Source organism: Rhyacophila brunnea, unplaced genomic scaffold (assembly GCF_057557595.1).
Source record: "Rhyacophila brunnea isolate RB1 unplaced genomic scaffold, BYU_Rbru_1.0 scaffold_4, whole genome shotgun sequence".
In the NCBI taxonomy this organism is placed as follows: Eukaryota; Metazoa; Arthropoda; class Insecta; order Trichoptera; family Rhyacophilidae; genus Rhyacophila; species Rhyacophila brunnea.
This window is the reverse complement of record NW_028233068.1, coordinates 30460630-30482550: the sequence shown is the minus strand read 5'-3', so window position 1 is coordinate 30482550 and position 21921 is coordinate 30460630. Positions and strand designations below refer to the sequence as shown.

The following is a 21921-nucleotide window of genomic DNA, read 5'->3' as shown; positions in this document are numbered from 1 at the left end:
ATATCTCAATGTTATTTTACTTAAAATATGTTTTTGGCATAATAATAAGACTACAATATCATAGATTAGTAGTTTCCGATCGAATTTAATTGCGTACCCATAAGGCAGATAAAATAAATAGTGCATACTACCGATAATATGTACATATTATATGTATTTACGATTTAATTGAGCGGGAATCTACTGTAGGTACCTACTAGGTACTAACCTACTTTCGCGTTAGGCCACTGTTATAATGTAGTCAATGCATTTTAAAATTATAATTCACAAAAATAACATATTATGTCAGTTTTTTTTATATTTGAGATTTATGTCATTTTATTAAAAAAAAATGTTGTCTATATGCTCTTATTTACATTTCTTTCATAAACAGCACATAACATGAGTTAAAATGTGTTCAAGTTGATTCCAGCAAAAAAAGGTTGACAAAGTTTCTACAAATACATAATATTAATTATGTCAAATAACATCCATCGTAAATGGTTAAGAAAAGTTGTAATTATTATTTTTTCTCATTGAAAAATAAGTACATATTGTGTAGGCATCACTCAAAAATTAATTCATAATTCACAAGGAAGAGATTCTATTATGTTTTTTTGCTCTACTGTAAAATTATTCAGTTCTGACCAATGTTCTTTTTGTAATCCACCCTTCGATTTATTAAATTAATTGTGAAAATAGGCTGAAAAATTATTAAAAAACTACTACCGATCCTTGTCGAGACGTACCTTCATACGTTTGTGCGTGAATGGCTACCAGCCAAAAACAAAAAAAAAATTTGTTGATAAAAATGGTTGATATATTATTATGGATAAAATATAGTAATATAACAATTGAAAATACAATGTGAATTTGCCAGACGAGGGAGTCAAATCCGTCACCGACGAAAATCCTTTGACACGACGACAACGTGGATTTAAAAAAAAGGGAAAACAAAATATTCTGATTGTGGTACTCGGACAGTAAAGAATCAGGCTTGAATGACCCCGAATATATAAAACGATAGATGGTAATAATGGTCTCGTATATATTCATTAATTTTAGCAGACAAGAAAAACAAGATCCTTTTTGAAACTGTTACGAATTCAAAAGGATACATTTTTTGCTGACCAAAAATTAAAAAAATAAAAGATATAATTTTCTTTCTTACCTATCTCACTTGTCAAGCTTCGTTAAGATCCAGACAAGATTGATGGGTTTAAAGTGCCTTAAATGAATTGAATGTTTAAAAAGATATTATTAATTATTCCAGTGAACATGTTTGTTTCAACAGTTTTATTTTTCAGTTTATGTGATGAAGTGTTTGTTACTTTGTATTTTGAACATAATAACTATTATTGTTATACTTAAAATAAATAATAATTTATTATCATTGCAAACTGTACATATACTTATTTCCTGTAACATTAAATTAATGGGTTTGTGTTGAAATCCCGAAGGCCGGAATCCCGAATATTGAAATACCGAATGGCCGAAATCCCGAATGCCGAAATCCCGAATGCAAAAATCCCAAATGGCCGGAATCCCGAAGGCCGAAATCCTGAAAAATAAAAAATACAGTAATAATTCTCAACAACTACCAACTCGAAAGCAAAAAATACTACTTTTAATAAAAGAAAATGCAATAATAATAAAAAAAATATATATTAAAAAGATTTGACCATTATTAATATCTTATTTTCCATTTTTCCACAAAAAACGGTTTTTTGTCTCTTCTGTAAAATTTGCGCATTCAATTTGCAAATTCAAGGAAAGTGTTAAGATTGCACAATTTTGTTAACAGGAGAAACAAAAAAAACATTTTTTGTGGAAATATGGGAACTAAGATATTAATAATTGTCAAAATATATATAACTATATATATTTTTTTTTATTATTGCATTTTATTTTTTAAAAAGTAGTATTTTTTCCTTTCGAGTTGGTAGTTGTCGCGAATTATTACTGTTTGTATTTTTTTATTTTTTGGGATTTCGGCCTTCGGGATTCCGGCCATTCGGGATTTCGGCCATTCGGGATTTCAGATTTCGGGATTTCGGCCTTCGGAATTTCGTCCGGCACCCTAAATTAATATATATATATTTGTACACGATATTATTAAGTGACCATATGTACCACTTTGTTCACAGATAAACTTAGGAATATGTTTAAGTACATATATCAATGAGATTTAAGATTACATTACTGAACTAAACTGTCATAGAGGTAAAAGACGAGAAAAATATTATTATTAATATTCAACACCAGATTCCTAGTGATTATTATGCTTCATTTAAATAAAATGCTGTTTTCTTGTCGAAGTCTTTTTTGCTAAGTCACTTACGTATTTATGCGATGTTTAATATTATAAGTACTGGTTTAATCAGTGTTTATAAAATATACATATTACGTCAGTGTTATGTTTACTTCCGAGATATTACCTGGCCCAAAAAACTGCAGCCACTAGATCACCTATTGGGCCTCGTCATGCACACAATTAAGACCGGGTGTGATACGAGATGCACTAGTGATTAGACGGTGTTTTTATTAGGTTATATAAGTTTTTTAGGTTTGTTATATAACGTAAGACACGTTTATCTTAGTATGACCCTGGAACATATATCTCAGAGCACGCGTTTGAAGCTTTTTACAAAAGTATCGGCAATGAGGAACCAATATACGCTAATTTACCTGTTACCCTTTCAAATATGTTTTTTACGCATACAAAGGTATTCCTCATACGATAAAATATAATATTGTGTATGGTGTTATATTATAAGCACCCACGTATTGACTAAAAATACTTACCTATGAATAGAAAGCAATGGAGGCAAATAATATTTATTATTTCGATTTCTAATTAAATGTCCCAATTAAATTTCAATATTAATAAGTATCTTTATTGAATAGTGTTAAACAACATTTACAAAAAAATAATAACCGTTTAATAAAACGCCTTTATTAATTTTGATGAGCCTACTCAAATATGTATATAACATACATAATTTGAAAGTATCTCATGCATATACTCACTAGAAAAAATCTTTTTTAGAAAAAAAACACGACACAAATAAGACTGAAACCAGCGCTCGAAATGTAAAATTTTACGAACCAGAGCGTTCGATAATTTTACGAAAATATTATCTAACAATATTATCTAATTGTATATGTATTTAAAAAAATAAGTGTGTTAGATTTTTTTTATTATATGGCATATATCGCTCAGACGGTCAAATTAATATTTCCACGAGACGGCGCGATAATTTTGGGGATGTTACGAACCGGAACGGCGATCCGGTGCATTCCGATCCATTTCGAGCCCTGACTGAAACCCGTAACCGCTGGGTTTGCAGCAGTGTACTTTTTCAGTCGAGCAACGTGCATCACACATAATTACGACGATTTTTATTAGTAGTTTGTTATTATATGAAATGTTTATCTTAGCTTTTCTAATAAAATAAAATTATCGTTGAATCATATTTTAATCGTTGAATAAAAGAAATAGTTTATTATATTGTGTATGTAACGTAACATTTAACGTGGTTTATTATTAATTTTTTTTTCTAAAAAAATGTCATGATAGCATTTATTTTAATCGTTTTTATCATAATCTAAATATATAGATATTTTAACAGACATAATTCAGAACACATTAGAAAAAATATTGGTAGGTAAGTACACATTAAAAATATTTTTGAAAAATTTGTATACCAAGCGGAATTCGGTTTACGGTCAATGTGCTTTACTAATTGAGCAATCTGTACAGTATCAGTCACGGTATTTATAATAATTATAGTATTGGTGTGCTTGCTAAAGATATTTAAACAAAACTATTCATTGTATAAAATACCCAAACGAACAATACTACTAATTAATTTCGTGAATGATGAAGGCTCGACTCAACAACTAGGAAAAAATACCCAGCGATGATTAACTGTTTCATTAATTATATTACAATAAACAGAGAAACAGGAAAACTTAGCAGAGTTTTTACCCGAACGATCGTGATCGGACCAAATCCACAACCTTCGATGTCTTCTCCAGCAAGTCATGATCTGAACAGTTTGCTGGACTGCTGTTTTGTAGATTATGATAAGATTGATAAGGTTTTCAACAGTCTGCACCGCCTCTCTCTCAGAGTCGTTGACATAATCAAATCCTTGCATGATAACAGCGAATACAACATCAGAATTGATGACAGTTTTATGTAATGTTTCGGGAATCACGACCGGAGTCAGACAAGGTTATGTCCTTTTTCCGTTTCTTTTTATCATCCTCTTTGATTTTATACAATGAAAGTTAAAAGGTACAACCTGACTGAGGCATATGGGTGTCACGCACATGGCGAAGCTATACAACCTGAAATACGCAGATGACGCTGTACTATTCGACAACTGAATCGAGACCATTCAAGAGATAACAATTTGTCTAGATCGGTTTGAAGATCAACGTGAAGAAAACCAATGCGTTGTACAATTGGGCCAGTCCTCATTCAGTTTTCTTCCTGATAAACAACGCGCAAAAAACAAGAGTTTTGACAGATTCAAATACCAAGGGGTGCACATTACATGAGACGATACTTTGAAAAGAGAGCTCGCTATACGAATGGGAATGGCAACTCGATGCAGAATATCTGAAACTCACAACTATACTCAGATAAAACCAAATGCCGCTAATTTGACGCTTTCATTCTGATGATGGTGAATTTACAGTAGTGGGTTATGGCACCATAAAAAAGACTTATTGCAATCAAGTACTGAGTTTGGAGAGCAGATTTTTGCTGTAAATACTGGATATGCGGTTGTAAAACTTTATAAGTAACGAGGGGTTAAGAAAACAGACCAAGCAGCCTCTCATCGAGTAAACAGTTGACGATGGCTCAAACACCTACTGTGGATGCCTCTACCATCCGCAGAGTATATACGGTGGAGCTACAGAATGCTGCCAAGGCTTGGAAAGATGCAAGAAGACTGGAGTTCTTGGAGGTGCCGTGTGCGTGTGGTGTCCATGTGCTCAAATAAAGGGTCGAACATGGTCGAAAAATAAGTAATACAGATGGCTGCTGATAGATAAAGGATAAAAATGTTTCCATAATAATATATATTACAACTATTTATTAGACATGTTAATTCTGACCGTATTGTAAATTTTATGTAAAAAAGTGTACAATAAACAAAATATACATACATTGATCCTTTTTCCACTGTCATGTTCAGATGATTTAGAACAATTTTCTTATTCGGATCTTTTTTACTGCCATAGTATTTATAAGCACTTCTCACGATAACAGCTGGTGCGTCGGTGGCAGCCATTTTGAATTAGTTTGAATTTCAAACAATATAGAGTTATTAGCACATCACTAGAAAATCACTTTGCTTGCACTTTTCACAATATTTCCCCCCCTAATATTATTATGCGTTTGTTGTTATTACTTCCGAATATAACTGTAAATGTGCACTTGCATCACCTAGATTAATTCGGTAGTTTAAAAACTGCATTCACCTGAAAAAAAAGAAACGTATTATTACACAGAATTAATTAACGATTGTGAATTCATAATATTATAATGTCATCCGCATCAAAAAGTAAACACCTACCAATTAACAGTAGCGAATTATGAATTTTCGAAGACAACAAACACTGTAAGACAAATTGCGAGCTTGCAAAAATGGGACTATGTTGCTAAAGAAAATTTCACGTCCGTAGTGAAGAACATCCGTTATTAAATACGTGGATTTAACAACTATATAGAAATGGTGAATTCCATTTCCGCTCAATGAATCCTGATCATGAGTCATGAAATCAATGGATTATCTCGAAAAGTAAATCGACGGTATTCATTTTTTTTTTTTAATTTATATGTGGAAACCTTACGTGAAGTTAGTGTAAGTTTATGATCGATATAGGATCATTAATCGTAAGTTATTTTTTTTTTAAGAATAATATATAGAACCTTCCGTATTTGATATACCGGACTGCCACTTTTAATAAACCATATTGTCACGGCATTGGCTCCTGTGTACCGAATTTAAAGTTTTTTGGTATGCCGAAAATATACAAAAATGCTTTTTGAAAATATGTGAAAGAAAAACGGAATTTATTTATTATTGAGTAGATAATATAATATACTTATAATTTTTTTTTCTTCTTTATTTGGAAGCAATTGAGCTCTTCTCTGAATGGAAGGCTATTCTGCTTTACAATGGTTTACAAAAGTATACGTACATTTTTTTAACGACAGGCATAAATAGTTACATTATTAATGATACAGAATTACATTTTTGTTACACTATACACTAGACATCAACGTTACATTTTTGGAGAAATTCATGTACAATTTTCATAACTGAAATATTTGGTTTTGCCAGGAATGAATTAATCGTAAAAGGAGGGTATAACCTGCATTTTCCCAACTTATTCAATAACACTTCTCTCTCCTGGTCAAAGGCATAACATTGCCAGACAATGTGGTTAAGATCTTGAGTGGGATGTCCACTCTGACACTGAGGGCTATCTACCACTTTAATTTTGTACAAAAATAGGAATGGAGCTATCGCACTCCGACTCTCCCGACTTATTATTCAAGTCCAAGTTTAGCAATCAAAATGTAGTCCAAATTTTTACGGATGGAAGCAAAATTTCCGATTCACCTTCAGTAGGTGTAGCAGTGTTCTTCCCCCAATCCAACACGTCGGTTACCAAAAGTGTCCACAGATTCACTTCCATCTATACAGCAGAGTGCTTAGCCTTATGCGAAGCCACTAAAATTGCACTTAATTACAAAAATAAAAATATCAACATTTTCACTGACTCCTTAAGTCTGATTCACTCGCTCGAAAATCCAAATTTCAGCATCAAAACTAATGACTACATTCTTAATATTAGAACCAACATTTCCAAATTTAGCAATAGTAACGAACACGGTACAAATATACAGATATACTGGATTCCAGCACATAAAGGAATTAATGGCAATGAAATTGCTGATTAATTGGCAAAAAAATCTGTAAAATACCCATCAGAAAATATAAGAATTCCATACACAGATTTTAAAGCCCAGTTTAAACAAACAATGAGCGAAAATAACGGTAAATATTTAGAAAATCTTGGGAAAGAAAAGGGAACACACTACTATCAAAACTTTTATAGTAGATCTCCTAAAACTTGGTTTAGTAAACATTGTAAAATAAAGCGAGATGTAATAGTGACAATAGCTAGAAGCAGGACAGGGCATTACAGTCTATAAAATTAAAGTGGTAGATAGCCCTCAGTGTCAGTGTGGACATCCCACTCAAGATCTTAATATACTTATAATATATTTTTTATATTAAATAACCATGCCCTTGGTTTTTTTGTACAAGGTGGTATATTATTTATTATAAGCAGTAAAATAGTTTTAATAATGTAATTGCCAAGAAAAGTAGATCACAATAATAGTGTAATATTGTAATGGGTCAAAAGTTAAATGATAGTAATAAATGTTCATAATGAAATTATTACGATGCCGTTATAAATCGGTAATAAAATAATTATAGTCATTGATACAGTAGGTAGTTGCTGATTAGATCAATCAATGTAAAAAAATGCATAAAATATAACAATAGATATTTTATTAACAAATACTATAGCTTTAAAGGTCATTCGAAAAAGCAGTGTTTTACAAATATAGTTAGACTGTTTTTTGTAAAAAATATTTTCTTTTAATATGAAAATAGAGCCGAAGCAAGCACTTTGTGACAAACATACACGACAATAACATGCTGAGCGTGTGATTTAATAGTGATTCGTACAGTGTTGCAATTTCGATGTTAAACTGTACTTTTTACCACTTTTTCTTAGCTCGTATTTTTGTTTGTCCGGTGGTTATTTATCCAGTACAAATCTTGCAAACGATTTTTAACTAACTTCCCGACTATTTGAAACTTTTAGAATATATCAGAACACGATGCCAATTTCATACTTTTAGCCATCTTTAAGTAGATTTGAATTCATTTTCAGCTAATTCTGTTTTGTATGAAAAGTTATTTCGGAAGAAATCCGTAATCCAATCCACTATTATTAGTTGCTAAGGGAGTGATCCTAGCAACTAAATTATTAATATATACGTGTGTTACTACCGAAATCAAAATGACATTTCAGTATTCTATATTTGTTTGTTTGTTGCAAAATAGCAAAAAAATGATTTGTTGACAATTGCCTTATTTGTCCTAAATTATTAATACCTAGAATTGTCAAGTTTATATGGTTCAACAGAAAATTTAAAAACGTGGTATATAAAAAGTTATATTTATCTTGTAATTATTATACTTACCTACAGTTAACGACTAAAAAACTTGATTACACCCCTAGAGGGAAAAATATAAAAAAAATGCCGAACATTGAAAAACCTACTATCACCATCGTAATAGTAGGTAGATGACACATGTGAATTGATGCATTATTGTAATTGTGATTGATTGACCAAAGCAGCGCCGGTTTGATTTTATTAGAAATTGACACATTTTAGCGTCGAAAACAAATACATTATATAACTAAATAATTATATTATTGATATAAAACCCTGAAACCGATTGTTTAGGATACACCGGCTGACTTTTGTTTTTATTGCTAATTTATATTTTCAGTCGAATTTAATTTAAAATACAAGTTATTTAGAGCTAAGACGTCATTCCATTTTATTGACATTGATAAAATCTACAATGTTGGAGTAAAACTATAAGCTTTGTTTACCATCCATAACTAGTTATTAGTAAATTGAAAACTGTTAAAAATCGATAAAAAAATGCTGCAAAAGTAAAATGCCATTTCGGATTATTCAATAATAAAATATTAAGTTGAAAATATGGTGATATAAATATGTGAATATATTTAATTTAGTTTTATTTATGTAAAATTGCATTTAAAAGTGACCTCAACTTAATATGCCGCAGAAATATTCGTGAAAACCGATAAATTCAAAATTCATAGATATTAATGGGTGTCAGGTAATTAATTTATGTAATTTGCAAGATAAAATAATATATATTCAGTTTGGCAATACAACCTATATTAAAATATTTATACATATTATAATACAAGGATTACATAAAAAAGTGTGCTGTAATTGGATTGTATTGTGTATTATTAAAGGCTATCTATAAATATATATAAAGCCTTCTTAACTCACATTTTGAGTTAATATTTGGGACGTTGTTTATTTCTAAATATATAGAATACTACTTAACTAACAAAATACTAATTCTACATAAGAGTACTAGTAGTGCTTTCATGATTTGTATATATATACCTAATATATATTCAGCTGTTGGCAATTTTCTTTTAAGTAGAGGAAACTGGTACTAATAATTGACTTAAATTATGAGAATAAAGTACTATTGTTATAGTTTGTTTTTAATAATTGAATCTTGAAAAGTAAAAATTATTCATTAACAAAGTTTACCTATTTCAATCTTATGCCATCACTAAAGGCCCACCCACATTGAGGTGCATGTCACGCTGCTTGTCGTCTGCTGTCACGGGCTGCCGCTACGGGGGAAAAAGTGTGTAATGTCTTTGTTCCTGATGTTTAAAATCTTATCAGACTGATGCTCCCATCCCGTAGCACATTTTGAACCTTTAAACGAATATTGTCAGTTGGAAAAATCTGCCGTAATCATTAAAACAAGAATGAGCGTACTTTACGTTGAACTTTACTGCATCTGCACCTGCATGACGTTTTGAACGTTTTTATCATATTCCACATGCCTGCACTTTTCGAATGTCACGTCAAACTGACGTTCTTTTTTGTTTTTAGCAGTTGGTATGTTGTATTTTCTATGAGAATGTTTTCTATTATCTATGAATGTCATGCCGCATGTATTTTACATATACACACGTAGAAACTGTTAAAATTAATTGAAATTAGCATGAATAATTAATAATAATTCAAGTTACTATACATTATAGTAGGCACTCTTCATCCGTGTCATTATTCAGTGAATTGGTGCACGTTCAAAATATTCTGCAAACTGATGAAACCATAGACATTTTTATCGCCGTGAGTTCACATGATAGTCCGCGACAAATTTTTTATTGAAAATACATAGTGCCAACCACTAAAAGCAAAATTCGTGATTTTGACATGACATTCGAGAAGTGTAGGCATATGGAATATGTTAAAAACGTTCAAAACGTTATGCAGGTGTCGATGCAGTGTTGTTCAACGTGAGGTGACCTCATTGTTGTTTTAATGATTAAAGCAGGTTTTGCCAACTGGTAATGTTAAAAATGTGCTACGGGATGGATGCATCAGTCTGATAATATTTTAAACACTAAGAACAACGACATTGAACACTTTTTTCCACACTTTGTGACAGTAGGCGACATGCACCATGACATGCACCACAATTTGTGTTCGCTTTAAAGATTAAAAATTACAATGCTATTTATTCCATTATCACCTAAATACGGTATATCATTTTAAATTATACTAAGTATAATATTTTTTTTTATATGGGAAGGAGTATCTACTTAAATATATACAGAAAATATTGACCAATGTTACTTTAAGAGCGTTTAGATTAAATTTAGATGAGTGTATTTCGTATGTATTTGAAAGAACAAAACAGCCAATTAAAAGAAAATTATATTATTTTAGTAAACATGTTTCTTGATCTATAAAAGCAACAGTGTTGTCCAGTTAATACTCGCCATGAAACATAAAAAAGACAAACATATATTTTGATTACACTGTATACCTTTAACGCAGATCCATTCAAATCTGTGACGGATCATTTTAATAGAGACTTATACTAATTATTTATAGTCAGTTAGCACTTAGCGATTAAAATGATAGGCAAAACAAAAGAGTAATCATTGAACTAATAATAGACTGAGTCATCTTACAGTTGGTACAAAGAAAAAATAATATCGTTTCTTTCAGTTGCGTGATAATTGACGGAGATATAGGCAATTTTCTAAGCATTGTTAGTAATATATATTTCGTCATTTATGTATTATGTATCTTATCACACGTATTTCATATCTTCATTAAATACGATTACAAAATTCTGTTGTAATAGTGGATGCGGCAACCACTACCAAGGTTTTATTGTAATAAATTTGTTCTATAATCTGTATCGGCTGTCGGAAAACTGTCGATCGTATAGGATCTTACAAAATTTGATCGCCTTTTTCAGACTCATGCAAAATTGAGAATATAAAAAAAAATATTTATATATTATTTTCTAAATGATAATATACAACGTATTTCGGAAAATATTTGTAATCAATTTGGCTATAAGAGAGCAAAGATAAAAATGGAAAATAACTCATTACAAAACGACTAGTAGGTAAATGAAAACTTTTAATACATTTTAGTGATAATTTTAATTTAAATAATCAATAGGAATCTTAAAAAAATGGTGTTGTGACCAGCTCGGTCTGATATAAATAAAAACATTTTTATATAAAAAAGGTTAATTATTTTAACTAAACCACTTGTTAAGCTATATTATTCATAAAATACGTATATTATGTACTAATGAAAGTCGTACTTCCAATAAACGCTCATTCAAAATCATTTTTCAATTATTACAAGTATATTTTCAACTAAAATATATTTTTTAATATTTTGATTATTTAAAATTAAAGTTATCAATAAGTTTTTACTAAAAACCATAAAGATTCATAAAAATTTTGAAATTTTGTATGAAAACTATTAGTATTTGACAGACATTACAAAATATATACTTATTTAAAAATAGTTTGTTTATATTTACGTATTTGTATGAGATTATGGTTTCAAAAATGAAATTAATTAAAAATAAATTCCGATTAGTCAGTAGCTCAGAAGGTCAGTAAAAATTTTATTAATCATAAAACTTGTTTTTTTTTAATTTTCATAAAAATATCATAAGTTGACATTATTGGCGGTGAATCGCGATACTTACTAGATTTTTTTAAATACAGTTTATACGTCTAAAGAGTGAACGAAAAAATTCAAACAACATCAATTATAAAAAAGAATGATGTCGTGATTGAACCAATCACCTTTACCGATAATATAATTATTATATAATGTACAATAAATAACATTTGAAATAATTTAACTTAATAACAGGTGGTTAGTTGAAATGCACAGGTAAACTGGGGCATAGAGATGAGATGAATTTATACCGATTCGATAATAATATGTTTCGTAACTCTATTTAGGTACCCTCAAGAGAGAAATAATTTGCATTGCAGTAAGTATATTTAATTGGTGGGTGGCTACTATCTGAGCGATAGTTTGCGATTTGAACTTGAATGTAGATACTTTGATAATATTATGTGTACGGTAATGAAATAGAGAAGAAATAATATTCTATTTTTTTGGGTACATGTATAAGATTGTATGCGAAACTATTCATCATCAATTTATTTGCAAATGAGAGACGTAAGTTTAATATCGATTTGCAAACGTTGTGAGGCTATACATTTTAGTATACAATTATTATAATACATTATTTATTATTTATTCGGTGATACTTATCAGAATAATGCTCATAATTGTAAGTCTAGTGCACTAGGTAATTAATTATGGCAGCTGTCAGTATACTTAGAAAGCAATATGTTATTATTTTATAGTACCAAAACTATAAATAAACAATGCAAGAATGAGTATAATATTAATTTAAACTTGCTTAGAAACGACTGTAATAAGTATGAAGAATGGTTATATTTTAACATGGCTATATGTATATATAAAATATATGGGAATATTAATTAGGTGAGAAAAAAAATATTTATTTAAAAAAAACGTGACATATCTAGTGTGTATAATATTTTACACGCGAATGTTTAAAAAAGGTAATAATATATTTCAATACTTATACATTTTTAAAAATATAACATTTAAATGATACTCTACTGGAATAGTACCTACTTATCATTAGTGGAAGTGGAACCTGCTTGACACAAATCCACGAAATGGCTCCCATTTTTGGTGAGTGGCTAATTATTTTACATGTAGACATTTCTGGCGACCACATATTATTTCATAATTTCATTTTTATTATCCAGCTTAGAGAAAATGTCTTAATCTAGGTTTTATTTTTTTTTTACTTTAAATTATTTTGTGATATCCGGTAAATAACGTTTATAAAATTAATGAAATAATCTATTATGTATTTAAAGAGTTTTATAATAAGTGTTATTAACGAGTTTGAATTTGAAATAAACAATTTGATGTTAAACGAGTGTAACCGTTATTCTTGAAGGCTGTAATGTGTGTGCAACCATATAAATACAGGTAAATTTATAATATTGAGTCTTTGCGATTGCATAAAAAAGTTTTTTTAAAGAATGACAGTCTAAATTCTCTTCAAGGATGAATTTCGTAACTACTCTATGTGCTAGTTAGTAGGTAAATTATTGTGTAGGAAGCAAGCAATATTATATTTTAAATTATTAATAATATGATAATTATTTATTTGGTTCAATATAACTGTTTGTTAATCCAGTTAATGATTTAAAGCGGAACTGTGAAAACAATTTGAATAGTAAGTATATGCTGAAAGTTACTGATATAGATCATACGTATAATTTAATCGATATGAAAATATCACTAATCACTAAATTGTGCTTGATATATTTACTTGACTTTAACTTACCAGTGCGGAGTGCCCATGAAAGAGAAGAGTGTAGAAAAACAAACAAAATATAATAAAATAGTATGTAACAAAACCTAATACAAAACAGCCGTGAAGATTAACTGAAGAGATCATTATGCTCTCAGTATGGCGCAGCATTTTTTAATGCAATATATTATATTCGCCTTTTGGTGACTAATTCGAACGGGTCCAATATATGAGTGGACCAGCCAGAGTCACTTTTTTCTTTAGGTAGTTCCCAGAGAATATGGATTGAATTCCATCATCCATATGTAATAGTCATATAGTTCAAACTCACACCAGCAAAGCCATTTTGACAAGTTAAACATTAGGTTGTATAGTACACCAGACACCTACACTACGATATTAACCTAAATTATACATGGGTATTACTGAAAAGTTAATGATTGCTGACCACAAAATATTATAGAGAAAATAATTTAACAATGCAAACAAAAGTTTCTGAGTATTTAAAGGTCAAATATTTTCGCGCATGAGTGACCGCATTCTGATTCATTTTTAATAAAAATTCAAAACATCGGATAATTTATCTAACATTGATTTACTGTACCTACAAGATAGGTCTTTAGCCTAATTTTCATGGATTTGAAGAGTGCCTAGATAATTGGTAAAACGTACGGATCCATTCAATGGGCGGCGTATTGGTGATGCAGCCGAGGTATCGACTGTTTTCTTTGGAGTAGTTTTCAGCCAATGAGATTTTATTTCGGATTTGCCCAAATTGAAAGTAGACAATGTACGATTTTCGTTTGTAAGAACGTCTCCATGAGCATAGTGAAAGAAAATCCAACGTCATTTGTATCTAATTATAGATGTAATAAAGACTGAATATCTTTGAGTCAATAATATGTGCCACTCTAATTGATATCTTTTGTACTATTCTATTTGAATAATCTTCTGTGACTCGGGTTTCGCATGTCGGCATATTCATGAATTATGCACACCCACAAATAGCAAATGCACACCAATACACAATGCTATTAATTATCGCTTATATAATATATAATATATAATTTGAAAACCTGATTACTAAGTAAAAAAGCAAGTATAAAATTAGTATTGGATATTTGAAGTGTTTGGAAATAACGTAGTAGATACCATTGGCGGCTTAATCCGGAAAAACCTAGCAGGTCAATTTTGAATATATTATTTTAATTTGCCTTTTCGTTGTATACTGAAAAGACGTATTGCAAATTGACTTTTTATACATTATAGAATAAGTGCTAGAAATTGTTATAGGTCGGTACCTACTAACCCTTCAAAAAATGTCCGTTTTTCATAACGCCAACCCATCGTTAACCGAAATTGCACACAACGCGTTATAATTTTTTGTAAATCAGGTCCACTTTTCTTTCTTTGCTTTTTGAAAAATCATCAATCACACGATTATAAAAATTGTCTATTTTTCCCACATATTTTTTTTCAATACTGAGCATTGCAAGAGCGGTCAGTCTATCCTGGCCCTATTGCGTAGAAAGGTTTTTATTCTTTTGAGAGTGGAAAAACATCTTTCACTTTCAACTGTTGTCATTGGTATGACGCAAATAAATTGGAGAACTTTGATCGACTCGGAAAATGTTTCGTTGAAATTATTGCTGAGTAAAAAATGTAGAAGAGAAACTGCACTAATAGCGCCATGCAAATCATCTCGTTGATAAAACACCAATAATTCATTTCTTAACTTGATTATGTTTATTTCTTCTAACAGTTTTACCAAATTTACTTGACGTGTGGGAAAATTATTTTTAAAATCAGTGTAATTTTCTTTATTGAACAAATCGGATATAATGAGATGATCGTTGGATGCAAATCGTGCTTCCATTTCCATTATAATTGTATCACAGACTTCAATTGCTACTGCGTGCGTACTAACTGCTTCACAAAAATGTTATAAATCACCAAAAACTCCTTATATATTATTAAAATATCCAAAGGCATTCGTCAAAACCTGTCAACGAATCCGAACCGCATACACAGTTGCGTCTTGAGACCAATTATCTAGTCAGTGTTATCATTCTGTTTCATTTAATTAGGTGAAAAAATCTTTTGTCTCACACTCGGGCATTGCCGATATTACAGTAATTCACGCACCGTTACAAGCTTCGATCTCGTATTTTGTGTTATATCGATCTCTGTCTTATGTATGAGAAACGAGAGAGAAAATTTTATAAAAATATTCAATTTGGGTCAATTTTCAGACTGCCGGCGAACACAATATTTTTGTTCGGGGAATTATCGCCCAAACAAAAAAAGCCCAATAGACTGGGTTGACACAATATCACGCGCCCTATAATTTCAAATCAACCGATTATTATTAATATTATTATATATGACATTGCACATATTATTAATATTATTATGTCGATTGTAATGCCGGGTCCACACCGAAAACAAGTCGCGCGACAACTCGTTAAATTTTACGATAAGCATGATAATTATCGTAAAATTTCTTAAGCAATTATGATAATTATCGTAAAATTTAACGAGTTGTCGCGCGACTTGTTGCCGGTGTGGCCGCACTTTTAGGTATTTATTTTGGCAGGTCAATGACCGAATGACCTATAGAGGAAGCCGCCAGTGGTAGATACATTAAAATCCACGATTAGTGGATTCAGTAAGCGTATTAAAATGTCAATTCTTATAAACAATGGAGCTCGGTAAAGTCATTAATGTCGAGGAATGTCACTAAATATATTAGATTCAATCATATCAACAATGTTGATTTTGACCGCAGGAAAAAAAACTTGTATGGAGCACATTCGGGTGTTTGAATGATATCTTAAAAACTCAAAAGTAATCTCCTTAAAGCGTAAACTGTTCAATCGCTGTATGTTGTTTTATAACATTGAAGTTTTTTTGCACTTTTTACTACATTGATACGCCTCTTTGTCTGATCACCTCGAATAAAATTCGATCAAATGATGTATCATTTGTATTAATATATATATTAATAAATACATAAATAGATAATATATGTAAAAAAAATATTTTTATATATTTTATATTATAACATTTTCATCCTAGCACCAGAGTTCAAAGTTATGAAGCATATTTATACGCAAATGTATGCATGTAAAACATGGAGGTTAAATGTAAAAGAAATGCAAAAGTTAAGTACTCTTAATAGGTATACCGCAATGTGCCATGGAAAGGTACACATTGGGTATGATGCATAAAACTCATATGCGATGTAGAAGAATCTGACACCATTCTACCTATTGTCGGTATATTATTGATTTTAATGGATTAAATTATTTTGACGACAAAGATGTGTGTGTCCAATAAAATTGCGAACAATACCTTATTGTAATAATAATTGAAGGGTGGATTACAAAAATAATAAATGTCAGAACTCCACAAAACAAACCAATAGAATCTCCACCTTGTGAATTTTGATTTTTATTTTTTATGTGATACTACACAATATGTGCTTATTTTTAAATGAGAAATAATAATCATTACAACTTTGAAGTATTAGAAAAAAATATGTAATAGACAGATGTCATTTGACATTTATGATATTTGTAGAAAGTCTTTTGATAAATGCTTTTTTACAGGAATTAAAGAAACTTCAACATGAGAGCATGTAACATTTTTTTAGCAAAATTACACATAAATCTCAATTATGAAATAACTGACGTGTTCTTTTTCTAGTCAACCATTCAACTGTTAAAAAAGATTTCAATGCAAGGTTAAGAAGAAAACTTGAACTCTGAATTTGGTATACATATTAATTTAATTAGATATAGGTACCTACATGTTATATATAAGTACATACTTATTTTTTAAATTGAAAAGTATAGATAAGATATTTATTTCTACTTTTTATCATCTAACCTCATCAAATTTAGTGTTAATGTGCGGAATTGAGTTCATTAGCATCTGTACGGTAAAATGTTTTCAATTGTGACTATTACCTATCGAGAATCATTACCACAGTATATCAGCAAATGATTTTTTTTCAAACGTTAGCATTTGAACATCATAAATAGTTATGACTAGATTTTTTTCAATGTTCAAATTTCTATGTGATAATTAACAGTTTATTCTTTTGTAATTATTGAAAAGAGTTCCCGTTAAACAGATAACATGATTATTATGTATTAAAAGTTTTATCAAAACATAACAAGTAAGTATGTATATTATATTAATCAAATTTTATTGCAAAATATTTATATTAAAATATATAATATTACTTATGGCTTTCGGTAAATCTTTGATGGAAAAGTTATCATAATTTTAATAGAAATTGAGGAAACAAAACGTAGTTACCAATTTTTAACTTATCATTTTGACCAAGATCACTGGTAATACCATGTATATAGGTACGTAAACACTATTGAACGATATATTATTTTCAATGTACACATCACACCTTCTTTTCATGACGTATGAAATTTAAGGTTAGATCAAAATCCCGATGTATCTTTTATATGTATGTGATAGTATAGAGTATGCAATTATAAAAGTAGAAAATATTAGGAAATGGCTTACAGTGGATTACTCATAAAAAGTGTATTACCGTATGTATCTTGAAGTAACCACGATCGAAACTAGATTGTACGGTCAATGACAAAACGCACGAGAATATAATATCTAAGTAGATGCAATCAGTATATATTGGACATTAATAAAATTTGTCAACAACCAAACTATATAAAATATATTATAAAGACACTGTTAGCAAAAATAACGATTGTCAATGAGGAGGTACCTAATTGCATTAAAAATGGTTTGAACTTGGTAAAGTTATAAATAGTGCTGTATTACGATGGACTCAATACTGAGAAAAAATATAATATGATATTTACCGTCACTTGTAAATATCGAATAAATACAAAGTTTATCTAAACATACTATTTACAAGGCAATTGCTACCAATAGCGAGTATTCATTTATAATTTTATCAAATCAATTTAACCGTTCAATAAATCAGAAATTATTGGGTCTGTAATTATAACTAATATTAAAATTTTAAACACCTTGGAGAAATAACAAAGACAGGTTACTTATTAATTATATTTTTTAAAATAAACTGACCATGTTTAGTTTGTTGCGAAATTTTTGAGATATACCGAATATGCTAAGTATAGGTATATTGAAAATATATTATAACCAGTGACGTCCCTAGACAGAATGCCGCCCCTAGGCAGCACCAAAATGCCGCCTCATTCTTTATACAGTATTTTTTATCATCCTTTCATGACTCCAATACCTAAGAAATGTGTTGTATGGATAAAATTGAAAATATAGACTGTAATTATTCGCATATCTGCTCGTGTCGTTTATGGTTACCAAGGACGCCGAATGGAAACGGAAGTAAACTAGACATCGCGAACCCAACAAAAAAATTACAGTCCTGTTAAACCTTTTGTGTTAATTAATAAATTATGTTTCCAACCAGTAGGTAAGCTGAATTTTTAATGGAAAGATATTTTCGTTATTAAGTTTTGGTCGCTATTTCTCATCGATTTGCCGCCCTTCGAGTAACTGCCGCCCCCAAGTGACGCTCAATCTGCCTGCCCCCACGGGACGTCACTGATTATAACATAATACTATATAACACATTTTCTTTATTCAACAAATAATTCACAATATTTGAGAATGTAACATTCGTATAAAATGTTATTGAACATACACAAATTGAAAACGCCACCAATATACACCTACTAGAATTTGTGAAGCTTTTCAAAATATAAAAACTACTTGTTAATTTCATCGTAATTAGATTGAATGCACATGGTCAATTGGTAAAGCATATTAGCTTTAATCCAGTGGATGTGAATTAGAGTCGTTTTTTATCTAAAATAATATTTTCTACTAGGTTTATATCTGAAGCGGTTCCAAATTATGTATGTATGTACTAGTCTACTACTGTGTGTATTGTTATTGTTTTTATTTATTACACTATTGCATCTAAAAGGCAGTCGATACCACTACTACAATATCATCATATTACTAGGTTAACTGAGTTCCCTATATACGATAATCAAAAATTTACCAATTAGATAAGCATTTAAATATGTAAAAACTGCTAGTTAATTTAGTTGAAAAAGTCGGACGCCTGTATATTAATTGTTGAAGCACATTAGCGCGAATCCAGTGGATGCGGGTTCAAGTCCCGTCGGGGATCGTTTTTTTCTAGTATTTATTCATATATTAGCACATTTATTATATACACGTATAATAATAATTGTTACAATAAGTTAGCCGTAAAAACTGTCAATTCTGCATATCTTGCTCTAAAAGTTAACACAATCAAAAGAGGTGGTGTTAAAACATAGCACTTTTTGACGATTCAGACCATGTTCAGACGGTTAACTTATTGTACCAATTAATCGCCACAATACACAAATATGATCTACCTCGATAACCGACGATAGCCACCGATAGCAGCCTTGTGTATAGAATATATTCACTGAGGTGTTTTCACATTATGTATGTTATATGATACAAGACAGCTCTAAATGCAAATGTACCATGCACGGTCGCTAAGCGTTGACAAATAAAGACTATCAAGCACAATAATAGTTATATCAAAAAAAAACTTAAAATGAAATGTTGAAATGATTTAAACGTAGCAAAACTCTATAGAATTGCTCTACGAACAAATTACAACTCATGACTTGGCAATTTTTGGCGCAATGTTGTACTCTATCCTTGATGTGATAGATTTAGTAATGTAGGTATTATTAGGTACCTATTTATTTACGTAATATGAATACCTGTAGTGCATAATAAAAATAAGTAGGTATGTTGATTTGCGAAAAAGAAAATACAATATTGTTTATTTCATAAGTAAATAATATGTATTTTATTAGTAAGTAATAATCTCCTCCAGGATAAGGGAATATGGAAGACGTTCTTGGAGGAGGCTAGAACTAGAGTTATGTGTTATGATAAAGTATTTTTCACTTTAAAATACATATTATTATAATATCAACGGCACTCGCCTAAATGCTAAAGAAACAGGTGGATAACTATATATATTTAGGATAACAAATATAGTTTATTCTTGTAGTACGTCGAGTGATGTCAACTAGTATATCCTATCATTCAAAGAAAAATCTCAAATAAGAAGATAGCTTGGAAAAAGAATAGCGTCCTAGCTCAAGAATCTCAGACACTGGTTTAAGTTCAGAACAGCAACAGGCTGTCTGATTATACCTACATATGGCTCAGAAAGGAGAGAAAATCTTCGAAAGAAGCTTCGATTTTGGCTAAAATACAAATTTCAACCAGTGTATATTATTTCTTGTAAACAGGTATCCGTGAAAAATATGAATCTTTAGTAAAAATGAGATTCAGAAATTCTATAGTAACACAGCAAAAAAAAATCGATAGGCTAGCGAACAAAAAATGGTATGCGATGTAAAAGAGTTTGCTATAAACCACAAACGAAAATGGGTAGGATGCATGGGCCGAAAAAAAGATAATTGCTCGAGTCTAGCCGTTAGACTGAATTATTGTTCTCTGTATTGTAATCTATTTTGTTGGCTAGACAGATAAAACCATCCAGTGGTACTCAAGGTATATAAAATGTCATAAAGGTAGTCTCGAATGCCACTGGATTGGTTTTGCATAAGTAAGTAACGCAACGTATGTGACATAGACAAATATAATCAATTTATCATTTATCTTGTTTGATCCAGGCTAATGATAATAATAAAGAATAAAAATATGAAATTTAGAGTGAAAAATTCAATGGTCATTATTTTGGCTAACAATATTTATGTCGTGTAAATAATTAGTATTCGTATGAAAAAAAGTAAATATAATAATTATTATTAGCGATCCATTATCCTTAAACTTATTTACTGTTTATTCACCTGCCATTTCAGATGTGTGTCACAAAAAATCATGTCAAAACACTTGAACTCTAATGAATACTCGATGCATTTTTTTGTTCTGTTGAACGTTTTATCAATACTATGTTCAATAGTAAATGAATGCGTCGTATTTTCAATATTGAACATCTGATCTCAACTATATTTTTTTACTCTGTGATATTCCAAGCCCCGACTTGACCAGTTATTAAAAAATGTTTTAGCAAAAATATATTTTATAAATATGTAGCTACCTATACGATTAATTTCTATATTATTTGGCAATGATTTATATAATATACTTGTACATTAAAAATTATCGTAGAATACAAACAATAATATCTATTATGGCTAGGTTTGTTACACGAAATATGAAATTAAAGAAAAAGAGTTAGCTGAGTCATCAAATCGCAAAACCCACTCTGAATATTTTGAAAATCCACTATAGAGCTTTTTAAAAAACCTCC

The 21921-nt window shown here is 30.1% G+C and overlaps 1 protein-coding gene across 3 annotated transcripts in view; it reads right to left on the bottom strand.

The window, feature by feature from the left end:
- LOC147067237 (ABC transporter G family member 23) overlaps nucleotides 1-21921 on the bottom strand; it is a 97957-nt gene that overhangs the window by 62360 nt on the left and 13676 nt on the right. For all 3 annotated transcript variants that reach the window (XM_085953790.1, XM_085953792.1, XM_085953791.1), the window contains one exon: nucleotides 5164-5478. In XM_085953790.1, coding sequence (XP_085809916.1) covers nucleotides 5164-5288 — 125 coding nt within the window. In that variant the 5' untranslated portion in view covers nucleotides 5289-5478. The remainder of the gene's footprint in view (nucleotides 1-5163; nucleotides 5479-21921) is intronic.